General features: G+C 39.1%; 1 protein-coding gene across 7 annotated transcripts in view; it reads left to right on the forward strand.

The window, feature by feature from the left end:
* The window catches only part of PARD3B (par-3 family cell polarity regulator beta), a 602,509-nt gene that overhangs the window by 233,424 nt on the left and 351,372 nt on the right, over positions 1-17,713 (forward strand). For all 7 annotated transcript variants that reach the window (XM_073306519.2, XM_073306521.2, XM_073306522.2 and 4 more), the window contains one exon: positions 5,827-5,936. In XM_073306519.2, the coding sequence (XP_073162620.1) occupies positions 5,827-5,936 (110 nt within the window). The remainder of the gene's footprint in view (positions 1-5,826; positions 5,937-17,713) is intronic.

The raw sequence follows: 17,713 nt of genomic DNA on the forward strand, positions 1-17,713 counted from the left end.
GGGAGCAGACCACACCTGGCCCCGGGCCCAGCTTCCAGCCCCGGGCCCAGCTTCCAGCCCCACCCGCAGCTGCAGCCCCTCCCAGCCCCTGCTCCAGAGGGGTGCGGGGGCATGGACAGGGTAAGGAGAGGTGCAACCCTCAAAAGATTGGGGACCACTGGCATATGATGCACGGACAGTGTGTGGCACTGAACTGTTAGGACTATAGTTATCTCTCTCTCTCTCTCTCACACACACACACACACACACACACACACACACACACACACACGCTTCAGATTCTTTACCACTTACGTGTACTGTAGCTTTGCTTGATCTTTAACCTTTTATTCCGTGAAATGAAGAAGAAAATGGAACACAGCCAGTACAGCAATCAGTTTTTGACTGTTTTTTCTTAGGTTCATAATCAAGGTTAAAACTGTAAACTTTTATGGGAGCTATTCTTATTACTGGACCAAATGATCCAGGCCATAAAGGCAGCAAAAGTATAAATGATGTATCTTCCTCTAGTTTAAGTATGGTTTGTGAGCCATGAGAAAATGCAGTTTGAGAGAGTGGGAACCACAGAATTGACTGGGTTTATTTCTCTGTTGCAAGTTTCCTTTCTCATTTTGTTGGATTCAGTTTGAGGTTGATGATGTTCACCAACCTTTATAATGTTGGGACTGGTTGATGAGAGTTCAGTGGGAAATTTGCCCAAGTAAGTAGAAATATAAGCTAAATGTTGAGTTGATGCAAATTGGTGATATGCTTAGTGTATGAAAGGAAGAAAACAAAGTAGTAACTGCAATAGTAATGGAATAGTCGTAGAGCTGGGTGGGAATGTTCTGCCAAAAAACTCTAGAGTTGGAAAATGCTGATTCGTCAAACTGAAACTATTTGCAGGAAATGGTTGGCTTTAACAAATCTCCCAATTTGACATAAAAAAAATAATCATTTAAATGTCCCGTTGTGATGTTTTTGAAGCCAAGTGTTGTTTTTTGGTTCAAAATGACTTTTTTTTGTTTTGGAATTTCATGCCAAGGAAGGTAAACGTTTTTAAAAGATCAAAATTAAATGAAACGTTTCAGAATTATCAAAACAAAAATGTTTTAATTCACACAATCCAAATTTTTTTTGGATTCTCGGTTTGTGAAAAATTTTGAGATTTTTTTTGACTTTGTCCCAATTCAGGACTGGAAAAATGTTTGAAATCTTGAAAATTTTTGCAGAATGGGAAAACCATTTCCCTCCCAGTTCTTGAGCAATGGGCCTATTAGACTGTTATGACATGAGTCATGCGCCAGATGGCACTGTTACAAAGTATATTCATTTAAGATGGGAGCACATGTGAGAGCACCACTCAACCTTTTGAAGGAATCCTTTGTATTGTTAGTTTTGTTGATGGGGTTTCTTTTTGGGGGTAGCTGTTGCAAGCAGCAGGAAAGTTTGCCTTCTGCCTTAATATCACCAATTCTTGGGGGCAGAGCTGTTCCTGGAGAACCTAGCACTGGTGACTGAGCTGAGATTTCTGAAGTATTTTAATGGGAAGAGGTCTCAAAAACAGAAGCTGTGACTTGAGTAGAGCAGGGGAGACCACCTGGCAGCAGCCGAAAAGTTAAGGGAAAGGTAGAATAACAAACACACATTGATTCATCCTATTAGCCAAGAAGCTCTTGGATGAAAGAGAGAATGCCCCTTCTCCCAGCAGTCTTGGGAGAGTAGAAACTTCAAATATGTAAGTTACTATCCAGAGACTGATATGGAAGATGGAGCCCCTGAGCAGGGGTCCAGCTATAGCAACTTGGTAGGGACACTAGCACCTTCTACTTTTGGAGCACTTAGGTTTAAAGGGGGTGGTGTTGGCTCCTTTATGTGTGCATTGTTTTTGGACAGTAGGCCAGCCCATCTTTTGTGCATGTCTTTTGGCTGATAGGTCATCTAGCTATTAATTTTCAGATAAACTTTCTAAGGCTTGTATGTGATTAGATAAGTGGGAGGGGATGGCTGAAATCCAACAGAAAAGCGAGAGACAGAAGTAATAACAGAAAACAGCCAGTTAAAATATGGGGGTAGGAAAGCGCATACAATATAGGAAAAGATATGAGAAGATGATGGGATGACAAGGAAAAGACGAAGCAGTCACAGAAACCAATACAAAAAAGGGAAATGTTTTTAAATTGCAGGAGGTGTGGTTTTGGAAGGGGGCGTGACCTAGGGGGCTGGGGCTGATGTTTTTCTCCCCTACTAATAGGTGTTGGGTAAATTCTTCCCTCCCTGCAAATCTTGATTTGTGACCCTGAGAGGAGGGAGTCATGAGGTTGGGATAGTGGCCTATAAAGTATAATTGTTTTTAGCTTTCCTTTTAAAAAGTGTTTTGGGTGGAGTTAGAGTAAGAATCACTGAGTTTTGGAAGATACTAACAAAAATACCAATCTGACACTAGCCTTGGTAGTTTAGAGATATAGATCTTTCTTCTATGGTGTTTGCATTACATGAAAAGGGAATGGGCAATTATAAGACACCAACTGATTCAATTTTAGTGTCTCAAGAGTTGTTTTGAAATCATTACGGAAGAGAAGAGAAAAAGGAAATTGAGGACAGCTCTTTCGAAACTGCCTGTTCCTACAAGGCAAAATTTTCTTTTAAAGAATAGGTAGCATATCTGAGCAATCAAGAAGTGGCTTGTTTGTTCAAGTCTGAGTGCTTTGAAGCTGTTGGCTTGTCTATAAAATAAATGTTTCACACATAATTTTATCAAGACCGTTAGTTAACCTACAGTTAGGTTTCAGCTGGCATTTCCATTATGAATCCCAAGTTTCAGGTTTAATATTTCACTGTCATCTAACAAACTATCAATATACAAATGATCAACCACCATATTTTTATCATTCAGATAATTATCTAGTTAACTATTGTTGTGGTTCTTGAGGTTTAATATATTTTTGAATCCAGATCCGCTATTTTACTGAGTGAGAGTTAATGCCCCAATGAGTGACTAGATAAGTGACCTTATGTCCTGCAGGATTCCAGAATGTTGACTGGCAGGGCTTGCTAACAATAGTTTCACTTTGAATAGCCTGACAACAAAGTTACCGCTACACAGCCAAATAATACTTGTAGAGAGAGTAAGAGAGAAAATGAGACCTAGGCAAAGGAGGAAGATAATTTCAGCTGAGATTTGAAATAAATTGAGTCAGTGGGGCAAAGTGACATAGTAAGGCTAGTCCCGACATCCAAAGCTTTTGAGGAGAGTGCGGTATGCTCACGATGGTGAGACTGAATGAAGGGACAAAGAGGTTAATGCTGGGTCACCAAGAAAGGGTATGAAGAGAGACTGGGTCAATGAGAGAAGCTGAAGTATATCTATGGAGGGCTTTTTAAAAAAAGAGGGCCAGTTTGACTTGGCAGTGAAGTTGTTTGAGGATGGGAGGGATGTGGACATACATACTTCTCTGCACATGGGAGGACGCAGGCAATTGCATTTGGCACATGATACAGGTTAGCTGTCATTTGGAGAGGCCACAGAAAAGGTACTGCAGTAGTTGAAGTGAGAGGAAATTAAGACATGAGAGATGTGGGAGATAGAGAGACTATCAGAGTCCAGGATGATGCCAGGGTTACGGACCGTGCAGTTAAATGGAAGGTTAAAATCAAGGGAGATGAGAGTTTTTATGTAAGATTGAGGATGTTTCTTATGCCCACTACAAGCTCTTTTATTTTGAGATATCTAGCTAAAGGAAGTTGAGATGAAAATGTAGTTTGATTTAGTTTGTAGAAGATGTAGTTTGTAGTTTGAAGGCAGGCAGAGAAAGTGGATGGATTAGAGTTGGGGGTCAAAATTTGTAAACGTAATATAATTGGTATTAAAATATGAGTTAAGGGGAAAAATAAAGACAGGATGACCAAAAAGGTAAATGTGCCTATGGATAAAATAGAGCAGTGTTCTGAAATTTATGCAGTGCAATAGAAGAGGGGTCTTGAAACATACGTGGACTTGTCATTGAAGGTAGGTAGGAATTAAACCTTCACAGGAAAGAAACAAACATGGAGTCTGTCCAAAAGGACTGAATTGGCCAATTGCAGTAACTATGTTTAGGTCAAGGTTAGATGAGGAAGGAAAAGTAACTTTTATAAGCAGAAAGGTGTGTGACTAATTTTGTGGAATCAAGCAGATTCTGTGCTATTGTTAGACCTGAAATTGGTCCAGAATGTTACTGTCAAAGGTGTCTAGAGAGAGGAGGAAAGCCTACTGTCTCAAGCACTAGGTATCTGGCTGGTGAATCTTGCCCATATGCTCAGGGTTTAGCTGATCGCCATATTTGGGGTCGGGAAGGAATTTTCCTCCAGGGAATTTTCCTCCAGATTGGAAGAGGCCCTGGACGTTTTTCACCTTCCTCTGTAGCATGGGGCATGGGTCACTTGCTGGAGGATTCTCTGCTCCTTGAAGTCTTTAAACCACGATTTGAGGACTTCAGACATAGGTGAGAGGTTTTTCGCAGGAGTGGGCGGGTGAGATTCTGTGGCCTGCATTGTGCAGGAGGTCGGACTAGATGATCATAATGTTCCCTTCTAACCTTAGTATCTATGAATATATTTGAGATATGACAGGTTAAAGAAAAGTGGTAAAGTTACAGGACAGATGTGAACAGAATGTTTGGAATAAACATCAGTTCGGATGGAATTTAATGTCACAAAAATATGTGTACTGATATCATCTCGGTCTTCCAGGGTAACCCCAGATAGAGTGCACTGGCAGTCATAAAGGCGTGAATAACTTTGGTGAGATCCAAATCAGAGAGAAGTGGCTGCGATAGGTGAGCCAAGTGCGTGCATAGATAGATAGATAAACTGCATTTGGCCACAGATGCTACCTTAGAATCCAGGCACAAGACAGGGATCAAGAAGAACTGCCAAGGCTGTGAAACTTGTTGACAGAGGGACTAGGCATGCTCAGTAATGTGGAACAGATACTGCTACTACTACAATAGATGTAGATGCTTGCTTCTGCCTAACACCACCACCTCTGTTTTGTCTGGACTGTGTGAGCCTCAGGCCCCTCCTGAGTCAGGCACTGGGAAAGCAGAAAGATGTGCCATTTAAGTCTTGTGGAAAAGAGACTTAGAAAAGTAAATTATTTCTCTGCTTGTGGCATTGCAGCCCAAATGGCCTCACGTGCATGTTGAATAGGGGACTATAATCTTTCAGAGCATTGCATAAAAGACTTGAGACAGATGAGTAATTGCCCATACTGCTTTGGGATACCTTTGATGAGAGGAGAGAACTACTGGAATATGATCCTGAGATCCCATTTTACTAAGCTAGTGACTGTAGTAAAACAATAAAATAAAAGCTGGCCTGAGACATGAAAGGCTGTTGGTACATCTGAAAATGTCAGCCTGGACACCTAACCACTATTTATCACTAGAAACTAACAAAACTAGCAGAGTCTTTGTACCCTACGGGATTATTCCTTAAAGTGGGCATATGGTTTGCATATTGGAATGTGGTTATACATATGGCCATAAAGCCCTGCAGTGGTTATTTTATTGGTTTTGAAAGAATGTCACTTACCCCTGCTTTCCAGCATTTTTTTTATTTTAGCGTATGTTTGGTCAATTTAGCATTGCCATTGTGGAGGATTGTGCAGTTGGGTCTACAGCTTTTGTCATGTCTACATGTCAGTGGATAATAAATGACAGAATGCTATCAGATCTAATAATTTACAGGCACCTATTGAAAAAATTAGATTGTGTGAAAAAGTAAGCTGTACGTCTTCTGAATTAGATTGCACAGAGCTTTACCCTGAAGCTCTTTTGACTCTTGACCTTTTATTTTGTCTTTTAGGCACACCGCTGCTAGTGAGGAGGAGCAGTGACCCAGCGCTGGGCCCACCTGCTGGCTTCCACCCAGGTGCTGCACACCCCACCGACAATAGTCTGAAATCTGTTGTGGCTGTAAGTATCATGTCATTTATATTTTTTAAGAAGCGTGAAATTGTTTTAACTGGTACACACACACACACACACACACACACACACACACATATATATATATATATATATATATATATATATATATATATATATATATATATATATATATATATAGCTTTGCTTTGTGAACTAAATTAATTTGTCCTTGAAAAAGGGGTGTCCAGCTCATTCTGTGGAGAGGGCTGAATTCTATTTACGCTCTGTTAGATAGAGTATAATTTTTGGATTATATAATATCCTTAATTCACAGTGAATCTCTTCTCTTATTAGTGGGAGATTTAAGTAAAGAGTGTGACTAGACTATAACTTTTGTGCAGTACCTGAACTTTTAGTAATTATCCTCATTCATTATTTGTTCAATACCATATAGTCCAATTCAGCGTCACTCAGTGGCAAAATTCTCTTTTTTAGGACCACCGCTGTTTGTATCCTTTGTTTATTTTTCTTCATCCTCCTTTCTTTCTGCGCTTTCTTTCCTCCTGCAGCATCCAGTCACCATTCTCTGAGGCCTTCACTTCCACCCACTTCCTGATTTTACAGACTATTTAATTGCTGATCATTTTAATGTTGATATGGCTGTTCTCATTAGGCATTAGTGCTAACATACAAATAAGATGGCGAGGGAGTTTATACCTCACAGGACCATTGTTTCAGGCTGTGTGCAGTTTCATGAAAGCACCACAGTTCAGTTACAGTTGGGTCACCTTTGGAAGGTTTTATTTGCAAATGTAAGGTAAAAAACTAAGACTAGATTCTGCAGAATTTGAATGTCAGATGGGTCATATAAACATCATGCAGGAGAGAGAGAGAGTGTGGGCTTGGTTTTTGCTCAAAAAGCTCAATGCGCCTGATTCGGCACTCCTTTACTTTCTTTATAAGCTGGTGTAACTAATGAGTTACAGCATTATATAACTGAAATGACGGAGTAGAGAGTCAGAATACAGACGTAGTAATGCTATGTATACTAGTCTTAATTTGGCAAATGCTGCAGAATAACACTGTATTATCTCTTTTCCTGGATATTATTTAGCTGTCCATCGATCCTGTTCATGGCTCACTCTTTTTACATCCTATTTTCTCATATGCATCCTAGTTTATAGAATTGTTGTGCTGATTATTTGCAAAGTAGTATGGTTAGTGTGTGCCAGAGAGCCTCATGTGTATAACATCTCATTCAACATTCTACAAGGTCCATGTCCTAATTCAGTTGTCAGTTCTTTTTAAGCTGAGAGTTAGATTTTCCTTGTCAGATGCCCATTGCCAACAACAATGAACTAAAAAGGGTCAACTTTAGGTGACACAAGAATTCTCAGTGCTTTAAAACACCTGGTTTTGTTTGAGTCCTTGAGTGGCCTGCAAAATAGGTACAGTGATACATAGTACAATCCGCACTATAGATAGTTGTCAGGGGCAAGCTGGTAGTTCTGGCAGCTGAGTAGGGGCAGTCATCGCTTTTGGCACATGCGGAGCCGTGGGAGACCATTTTAGATTGTGAGGTAAGCACATTTTTGAATATTTCTGTTAAAATGACCATCAATGAAATATTTGAAAATGTTAGGATTCAAATTATCATCTTTTGGGTTGAAGATTCAACACCCAGTTGAGGTGAATGGAGCAGCTCACACCCCTCAACTATTCTGTAGACTCAGAAAGGGTTTAACTCTACCATACCTCGCTATATCGCTCAGGGCTGTGAAAAATCTCTGGTACGTACTTAGGTTGATCTAACTCCCACTGTAGATGTAGCTAGGTCAGTGGAAGTATTCTTCTGTTGACTTAGCTACTGCTTCTTGGTGAATTTACTGGAGTGACAGAGCCCCCCGTGGTATAGTTGGAGCTGTGCTGCTGTGGCGCTTGTAATGTAGCCATACCTCTGTCCGTTCATATTGTCAGGGTTTTCTTTGCAACCATGAGGGCTAGAAAGTTAATTTTTTAAAAACTTAAAGGTGAGATTCTGGGGTAAAGCTTTGCAGCAAATGTGAATTTCATGGCATTAAAGAATACCTAGGGAGGTGGTAGAATCTCCTTCCTTAGAGGTTTTTAAGGTCAGGCTTGACAAAGCCCTGGCTGGGATGATTTAACTGGGAATTGGTCCTGCTTCGAGCAGGGGGTTGGACTAGATGACCTTCAGGGGTCCCTTCCAACCCTGATATTCTATGATTCTATGATAATACATGGGACTCCTACTTCCCCACTTTCTATGGATGGGAGAGGCAGAATGGTAAAGTGACTTGAATCAGGTCACACAAGATGCCTCTGTGCCCCAAACACAGGACAATCACTCCCGTTGTGCAATGAGAAAAACCAAACACCTAAGAATAGTGGGGAAGGGCATCAGATTTTTGAATATCATCTAATTATTGCTTAAAATCTCTTCTGGTGTCAAGAAGACAGAGAGGATAAAGGTAACTGTTTTGTGATATAAAAAATGTTCTGGTATAGTACTTAGTGCAGCCTCTTTTTGTTGCAGCAGCACGAACAAACCCCATTCCTAGAACTTGCATAGTTAATAGTGCTGATGCACAGGAAGATGCTTTGTCAAAAAAGTTATTGAATTAAAAATCGTTATTAGCTAAAGATTGTTTTAGAACACAGGGAGAAAAAAAACAATCTATGGCAAACTAAAAAATGCAGTGTCAAAAACTTACTTTGAACATCTATAAGATCTTTCAAATGTATGCTTAAAATTATTTTAACAAAAATTACATTGTTCTGTCTTCTGCTGTTGGAAATCCAAATAATCTCTCCCCCCATGTAACATTAATTTAATTTAAATTACCTTCATGAATGCAGAGTCAAAGGTAAGTTACATCTGGTCATCCCTAACAGATGATGCCAAATTGGAACACCTGTGTGTAATGCAAATAAGTATACATGTTCATGGCGCAGTTGACTTTCCTTAAAGCTTTACATTTATAATTGTGGTTGACTTTTATAATTAGCTTGGTTTATGCTGACATTTGGACTAAGAGTAGAGAGAAATAAAAGTTAGTGTAGAATATATAGTTCAAAAAGTTGTATTCATTTGTTATATGGATATGTATTTCCTAACACAACATTCTGTCTGTTAGTACTGTTATATTGGCATACAAATATATTTCCAGAACTTGAGAGGTGTATTATCATCTGAGTCCCAATGGAAGTGAACACTGATTTGGCTTACAAAGGATACAAACAGATATGAGAGGATATTAAAGAAAATAAAATAACTAAGGTTGTCAATTAATCGCAGTTAACTCACAAGATTAACTCAAAAAAATTAATTGTGATTAATTGCAGTTTTAATCACAATCACAGTTTTGTGATTGCAGTTTTAATCACAGTTAAACAATGGAATACTAATTGGAATTTATTAAATATTTTGGATGTTTTTGTACTCTTTCAAATATATTGATTTAAATTACAATACAGAATACAAAGTCTACAGTGCTCACTTTATATTATTTTTATTACAAATATTTGCAGTGTAAAAATGATAAACAAAATTAGTATTTTTCCATTCACCTCATACAAGTACTGTAGTGCAATCTATTGTGAACGTGCAACTTACAAATGTAGGGTTTTTTTTGTTACGTACTGCACTCAAAAACAAAATAATGTAAAACTTTAGAGCCTACTAGTCCACTCAGTCCTACTTCTTGTTCAGCCAATCCCTAAGACAAACAAGTTTGTTTACATTTACAGGAGATAATGCTGTCTGCTTCTTATTTACAATGTCATCAGAAAGTGAGAACAGGCATTTGCATGGCACTTTTATAGCAGGCATTGCAAGGTATATACCTGCCGATATGCTAAACATTCATATGCCCCTTTGTGCTTCAGCCACCATTCCAGAGGACTTGTATTAGGTGAATTGAAAAATACTATTTCTTTTGTTTTTTGTAGTGCAAATATTTGTAATAAAAATAAATATAAAGTGAGCACTGTACACTTTGTATAGTGTTTTGTAATTGAAAACAATATATGTGAAAATGTAGAAATCATTCAAAAATGTTTACAGGTATTCTACAGTATTATTGTTGAACATTGTGATTAATCGCGATTAATTTTTTTAATCGCTAGACAGCCCTAAAACTAACACACATTCCGTAATTTAATAAAAGGAAGTTCTATCTTGGAGTTCTGGTGACAAATCACATGACAAGCTCCATGTTTGCTGTTTATATTGCCCACAGGACCTAAATGGAAGTATTTGTATTACATGGTTGTTTGTCTGTAACACATATATAGAAATGAGTAAATCACAATATGTGATAACTGAAAGAATATTACAACTAATGTTTAAGCAAGAAGTAATCACATAGGTTACAACAACTTAATCTAAAATATATTTTTCTTGAAATTCACAAGCTACAGGTCAGAAGCTTCTATGTGATATCACATAAATATCACTGCTATAATGATGTTAAGTGTCATAACTTTCAAAGAGATGCCAACAGATATGTTAATATAAATTGTTGGAAGTGGTAGTAAAGGAATACTGAATACGTGTGAGTTTGCAATAGAATGCCTCAATGTGGGTATGATTACATTTGGTGTAGCCAGTAGGCTTTACAGCAGTGGTGGCCAACCTGCGGCCCAACCTGTCCACACACAGCCTGTCAGGATAATCTGCTGGCAGGGTAATCTGCTGGCAGGCTGCCAGACAGTTTGTTTACATTTGCATAATTGCCCACAGCTCCCAGTGGCTAGGGTTTGCTGTTCTGGCTAATCTGAATCTGAAATCATTCTAAAAATATTGATGGATGAACTGTTCCAACCAAAGTTTGAATCCAAAATCATAACCCCATGGTATCTGGCATAAAATATCATAGTTTGATAAACCCACAAACAAGGTTCACTTTGAGAAATCCTGGCCCCAATGAAATTAATGGGAGTTTTTCCATTGACTTCAGTGACACCAGGATTCCACCAACAGTGAACTCTGGCCTGATCTGGGGGCACATTATGACTTCCTTTATGTTGTCTTGGTCCCTGAGAAGACGTTTAGCTGACCTCTGAGTTAATCAATGGGCTGCTTAAATTGCATTTAATCCATATTTTAAAGATTAAGGAGTCAGATCAATTTAAGAGCTGCTCCCGTGGCTCAACCTAGTCTCAATTTTTTGCTAAACATGTCAAAACTGGTTTCATTTTATATATTGTGGACATGTAATTTGCCATTTTGGATAAGGTTCATATTTAATCGGAACCTTTTCATGTTTCAAGCCCTTGTTAAAAAGGGTCAAAACCTCCTCCAGTTCTTCCACTGTTAACTGTGATTTTATCAGCCCTTGTGATCAAGTGTCTGAAGATTAGCATAAAGCCTGTGTGTGTGTGTGTGTGCACCAGCCCAACTCAATTGTTTGTTCCCTTTACATATACTTCTATATAGATGTGCAAACACAGATGTAAATTAATGCTGCAATTCAAAGCTTTTATTTGAGGTAAAGATTTATCAATAGTTTTTTCCAAAATAAAAAGACATAAATATTGTAAGAAAAAATGGGCAAATACTATGTTGTTTAATCTCATTATTTAAAAGCACTGCAGGACAGGAAAGGTCTTTTTGATGCAATGATTTTAATAATAGCTGTAGACTTTGTAAATGCAGCAGTTCAAGCTGGATTCTGATAAGACTAGAGCTAGGAGCCTGCATTGCAATGAGGCTTTTTCATATAGCTTTGTTTTTAAAAGATGAAACGTCTGTCCAATATGTTTAGCGGGGCCAAACATTTACTCATGCTGGTCCGTTCAGGCAGTTTTAATTTCTGGTGTCTTTATACATGATAGAATTTAAAGCTGAAATTCTTCCACGACTCCAGGAGCTGTGGCTTTAGGAAAGACACTAAATATCATGAGTCTTGTAATAAAATTGCAAGAGTTGGCAACACTGGCAGGGTCGTCCACTTGATTTATTTCATGAAAGAAGGGAGAGGGAGGATCATATTTTGAGGATTTGTGCAATTAACTATGAGTGACACCTCACTTTACGATTACAAACGGGACAAGGACATAATGCCTTCCACTTCCCTGTTCTTCCCTGGGTCAAGAAGGAGCCTAGAAGGGCCCAATGGGGTATCTGAGGTTCCCTTTGCCTTGCACCCCCAATAGGGAAACTAAGGTTAAAAAGGACAGTGGGGCATATGAGCCTCAGTGGGGGAAAGCCAAGCACAGGCAGCCCAGGAGACCCCACTGAGTGCCAAACCCAAGGAGTTCAGAGACCATGTGTAATTGTATTTCAACTGCTGCAAATTCTACTTTAAGTGGCATCTCCTGTAGGCTGAGCCTATTGCATGGACCGAGTTTGAAAGCATATCACTAAGTTTTTTCACCTGCAATCTGCCTTCCGATCAGATATGACAGTATTAGAGACATAGATGGAAAGTAAGCAAAAGTGGGGGATATCTTTTTTGTGTAAACTGTGTTTTGAATGCCAGTCTGTTTTCTGCCAGGAAATCTAGTGGGGTGCTTATACTTACGTATGAAAGAAATGCAGACAGGAACATTTCTTATTTCTTAGATCCCACCTCCCTGGTACAACAACAAACAAAAAACTAAGTGGAACAATTGAATTGGGACAATCTGACACACAAAGCCTGCTGGATCTGTGTGACCTGGGTCTGCAAGCTGGTGTTTCCAACCCCATGCTTGAGCATCCATTAGTGTCATAAATACTCATTTAATTTCATAAAGCACCCTTTCACGTTATCGTACAGGTCTATTAAAAAAAGTACCAATTGTAGCAGCTAAAATAACACTGCACAAACATTTTAGGATATCCTAATACCCACTGATTGTGCGACACCTCCTGCTCTTCCCAATTCTCATGGGCTCCAGGATGAAGAGAACAGGGCTCATGGGTGCTGGGTTCACAGGAAGGGAGCAGGGCCTCTCAAGTGCAGGCGGAGCCCCCAGGCAGGCAGCAGACCAGGGGGTTCAGAGTGAGGCACTCATGAGTCCACCAGCACTTGGAGGTCTGTGTCAGTCTGGTGCAGCAGGAAGTTGATGACAATGTTGTGCAACCTCCTCCAGGGTTGGGGGAGGCCAGGTCGAGGCAAGGTCACTCCCAGCTGGGACCAGCTGCTTTACTTAGACTCCAGCTGTACATTATGCTATGGGGGAAGCAGCACATCACTTGGGCAGGAGCCACGTGAGGCCCAGCTCCTTGCCCCAGGAGGAGCTCTGATTCCCTCTGCCCCTACCCCATGCTGAGTGGAGCTCTGGTTATGCTCCAGCATCACTATGTCCCTGGCCAAAAGACAGGCTACTGAAACTTCCCGGTGCATTCCCGTGCCTCATAGTTTGAGAACCCCTGCTGTATTGTAATCCTCCAAGAGAAACCCTCCGAGGTACCCAAGAAGCATGGTAGAACTCTTTCTTAGGCAGGACAGTAAGGTTGGTATGAGTATAGAGGAGGCAAGATTCTGGTACACTGAAGTACTGCAGCACCCAGTCCTCTCCACAGAGAATGGCAAGGTTATTAGAAGTTTATAAGACATGAAAAAATTTCAGTATCAAGTTCTCCTATTTAACTGCTACTCTTGAAACATTTGCCATTGCAGTGTACAGAATATTTTGGGGAGGTTTAAAAGATTTTTCTGTTACTCAGAAGGTAGAGAATTTCTTCTCTAAACTGCTCATGTGTTTTAAAATAGAATTCTGATTTAGATGAATTCCATTTTTAAAGTAGCAACACTGTGTGTGCATGTGTGTGTGTTTATGCTGTGGAAACATATATAGAATACTTATAATCAGTGTGAGAGCTTGTCAGTGTACTGTGTTTGATGTCTGATTAGATGATCATAGGGACATCTGGAGTGAGTTAGTTTTGAAGTTGTTGGCGTGAGGCACTGCAGAAGCCAAAGCTGTCTGGCAGTTTTAAACCACAAAAAATGCTACTTTTAAAAGAATCTTTGATAAAGCATAGCATGCAACTAGCTGAGGACTGTCAAGTTAACAAAAGCTGCTCTTTCTTCCTGATTTTTCTCTTGTTTCTCAATCCTGTACTAGTTTTCCTTCTAGCTTTATTGTGCAGTGTGCTATGCTATATGTACTAAAAGGAAACCATATGTACTTCAGAAGAAAGGCTAGGAGATTTTAAAAATTATATTCAAATATTCAACAAGATTTCAGTACAACAAATTGATTAATTGAAAAAGGAGGTGAAAGTGTCCTGTGCTAGGGACGGGGGGTAGGCAGAGCGATGCTTTTAGTTCTTTGTGATTGCTTGCACTATTTGAACATCAGATTTTTACTGTTTTTTCTATGCTTTTGAGTACCAACTAGGGATTAGTGGAGATAAAAAGGCAAAAATAAATATATTTACATATGTTTCCTATTTGGAATGGGCAGCTAGACCTTTTTGTGATATTTAATAAAAGCTAGTAATTAACAGTTACTTTAATAATTTTACTAAAAAAGCAATGTGTATGTTTACTCACACTTTAAATGTATACATCCAGTAGAAGCAACGGGCATTATCCATCACGAACATGCTACTTTCCATAGTTTGAGAGTTCCCAATGCGAGAAACGTAGTTGGTTTTTAAGAACATGTATAAACAAAAATATGTAATACATAAAAGCTTTTAAAGATAGATGTTTGCTTGGTGCTGGAGCTGTACTTATTGTTAGTTTTTTTTTGTTTTTTTTTTCCTGTTGTAAAATACTCATTGGATCTTCACTCTTCCTTCCGAGTCCTAGGACCTGATTTATTACCACCTTCTACCTTGTGCAGTTGTTTGATTGTACAAATAGAAGACAGTGGAGAATCAGGCTCCATGCAAAAAAGGAGAGCATGTTTTGGAGAGAAAAGAATAAAAAAGCAGGTGAGGGAGGTGAGACCTGGCTGACCAAAAGCATGACTGGCTTTCGATGCTGTTTACACATTCCATCTCTCCCCACATCTTAGCGGTCCTACCAGATATTATTCCATCTAGGAAAGGTTTTCATAGGCAGCTTAGTTAATAGTGAGTTTCATAAACTGCACCATCACTGGCTTATTGCACAGATGTTAAAGTAAAACTTTAGTAAGTTACTTCATTGACAAGCTTGACAGTAAAATTTAAAAACTGAAGTGGAGAACAGTCAACATGTCTCATGCAGTACTCTCGCCTACAAGCTCTAGAAACATTTTGTTAAAATAAAGTGGAATCTTACATGAGTCTGACCTAATAAAATGTATACTTGTCCATCTGCTAGTCCACTCTGAGAGTAGTGGCAGAGGTCTTACTGAGTGATGCATTGGTAACCTCTAAGAAATGAATGGAATTTAAGAAAAACGGCTCAAACGTTTTAATATAACATAACTTAGTTTACTGAAATATGATGCTTATCTCTCAGATTCTATGTCATTTCTGTATGCCACTGCAAATGGTTTCAGTGGCTTTTTTCAGTCTCTAATTGACAAGTGTACAGATACTCAGTGTTTAATTTGGCTCAATTAGCTGTGTGTGTTTGGGAGAGTGAGAATGGATTCATAATGACCTGTCCTTAGAGATTTTTCAAGTCTGAGGTTCAGTCATCATGGGTACCCAATGTCTCCCCTAACCTGTAGTTACATCTCTTGAAATTATCGTGTTGGCCTGCCACTGTTCAGCACATACATGAGCACTGGAAAAATCCTGATTCTTGGCAGTCATAACTTACTGTAAGTTCATAGAGCAATTTAGTAAAAACTGAAATTGGAATAGTCCTCTGAAGATTCCAGTTTTTACATACCGTTTATACTTTTGATGTCACTTGCATTTGTATTTATACTAGTGACATACCAAAGCTGGAATTAATAATCTTAGACACCTTTAAATTTGGAAGGCAGGTGGTGAGAAAGAATCAACAATCAGGATTTAAAGCCAAATGTATGGCTTTGCTTGCATGTCAGATCCAAAACAAGGAGGGGCCTATTTTCCAATTCCAGTTTAACTGCAGTTAAAATGTCACAGGAGAATACAAATTTTGGCCCAAAATAGGAGAATCTTGCCATAACAGCTGATATAATCAGGAGATTTCTGCAACTTTGGTTGAAAAATCAACTGGGAATAACTATGAGATGTTGGTGGTACCAAACATCGTGTTGACTCAGCCCATAAACCTCAACTTAATCTGTTAATCTAGATCTGAATCCAAACATCTCGATCCCCATCTCTGATTTTTATTAGTAAAACATACAGATATGTAGGATCTTTTTCCTACTTGAATTAGTCATTGATCATACAATCATTTGTGAGTAATATTTTAAATGCATAAATTGCAAAACATAAGGGAATTTGAAGGAGTTTCGGGAGACCTAAAATAGTTCCATATTACTCTTCTGGCTAGTCAATAATTGTTGGCATCCAAACTGTTGTCTATTAAGCAATTGGCTGAGACAGGGTAACATGACCCTGTAACCTACAATAAAAGAGCCTCTGCACAAGGTAGGTCTGCTACAGCTCATCAAAGGCTAAATAACCCCATATTTGACACAATCACCCTAGTTCTACATTTAATACTCTTAGAGGTAAATTGGGCTCTTTTCTTTCCTCTTCTTCTGCTTTTTAGTATATTACTAAAAAAATTAAATAAAAATGGCATGAAAATAGCATACATGTTAGCTTTTCTGAAAGAAAGGTAGGTCCTCCATTTCTGCTGGCCTAATGTAAATCTAGGAAATACGATGACTTCTCTTCCAGTTTGGAGTTGGGGGTTGGAGGGGAAGACTGCAAGATCTGCTGTTCTTCAGACAGAACAGACATCAAATGGAAAATGCTGCCTTTGGGTGAGTGCGGTTCTGTGATCAGCAATGCTGAGCAAGGGCCAGCTGTTCTCCATCTTCCTCATCTTTTGACATTTTCCACAGGAGCCAACATTTAATTATTTGCTTCTGACCCAGGAGAGGCGTATTCCAAGGGGGATTTTATGAAACATTTTTTTTAGAAAAGTTGCAAGGACATTGGGGGAAGAGGAAGGTCAAAGAACAAGACAAAGATTAAGTAGTTTCTAAAATCATGAAGGAGAAATATTTCCATTTACCAGTAAAAGAAATGATGTTATTCTCTTCTACTTGGTCTGAAAGTCGACCCAAAACTTGAATGTGCCAGCAAGAAAGATGCCAAACAGCCAGTATTCTTAGTAACAAATGTAATTATAGTGGTCTGTCAAAAATTCATATTCCCCTTTGTGGCGGATTGGGTCACAGAGGCTCCCTTGGGACTGCCACCTGATGTGCTGAGACTACCTCTGAGCCCATTTTCCTGCCAGCTTGGGACTTCAGTACCCTGTCTTGTTGAGCCAGACATGCTAGCCTGCTGCAACACAGACCCAGGTCTGAACCACATTCCCCACAAGCTTCAGACTTAACTGAAAACAGCTTAAGAAGTACTCCTGTCTCCAGCACCCAGACACCCAGCTCCCAATGGGATCCAAACCCCAAATAAATCTGTTTTACTCTGTATAAAGCTTACACAGGGTAAACTCGTAAATTGTCCATCCTCTATAACACTGATACAGAGAGAGAGACAGCTGTTTGCTCCTCCAGGTATTAGTCACTAACTCTGGGTTCAATAGTAAGTAAAAGTGATTTTATTAAATATAAAAAGTAGGATTTAAGTGGTTCCAAGTAATAAGACAGAACAAAGTTAGTTACCAAGCAAAATAAAACAAAAACACGCAAGTCTAAGCATAATACATTAAGAAACTGATTACAGATGAAATCTCACCCCCAGAGACCTCTTAAGCCAGCTGAAGACAAAATGGAGAGGCTTCCAGGGCCTTTTATAT

The sequence above is a fragment of the Lepidochelys kempii genome, chromosome 11 (assembly GCF_965140285.1).
Source record: "Lepidochelys kempii isolate rLepKem1 chromosome 11, rLepKem1.hap1, whole genome shotgun sequence".
NCBI lineage: Eukaryota > Metazoa > Chordata > Testudines > Cheloniidae > Lepidochelys > Lepidochelys kempii.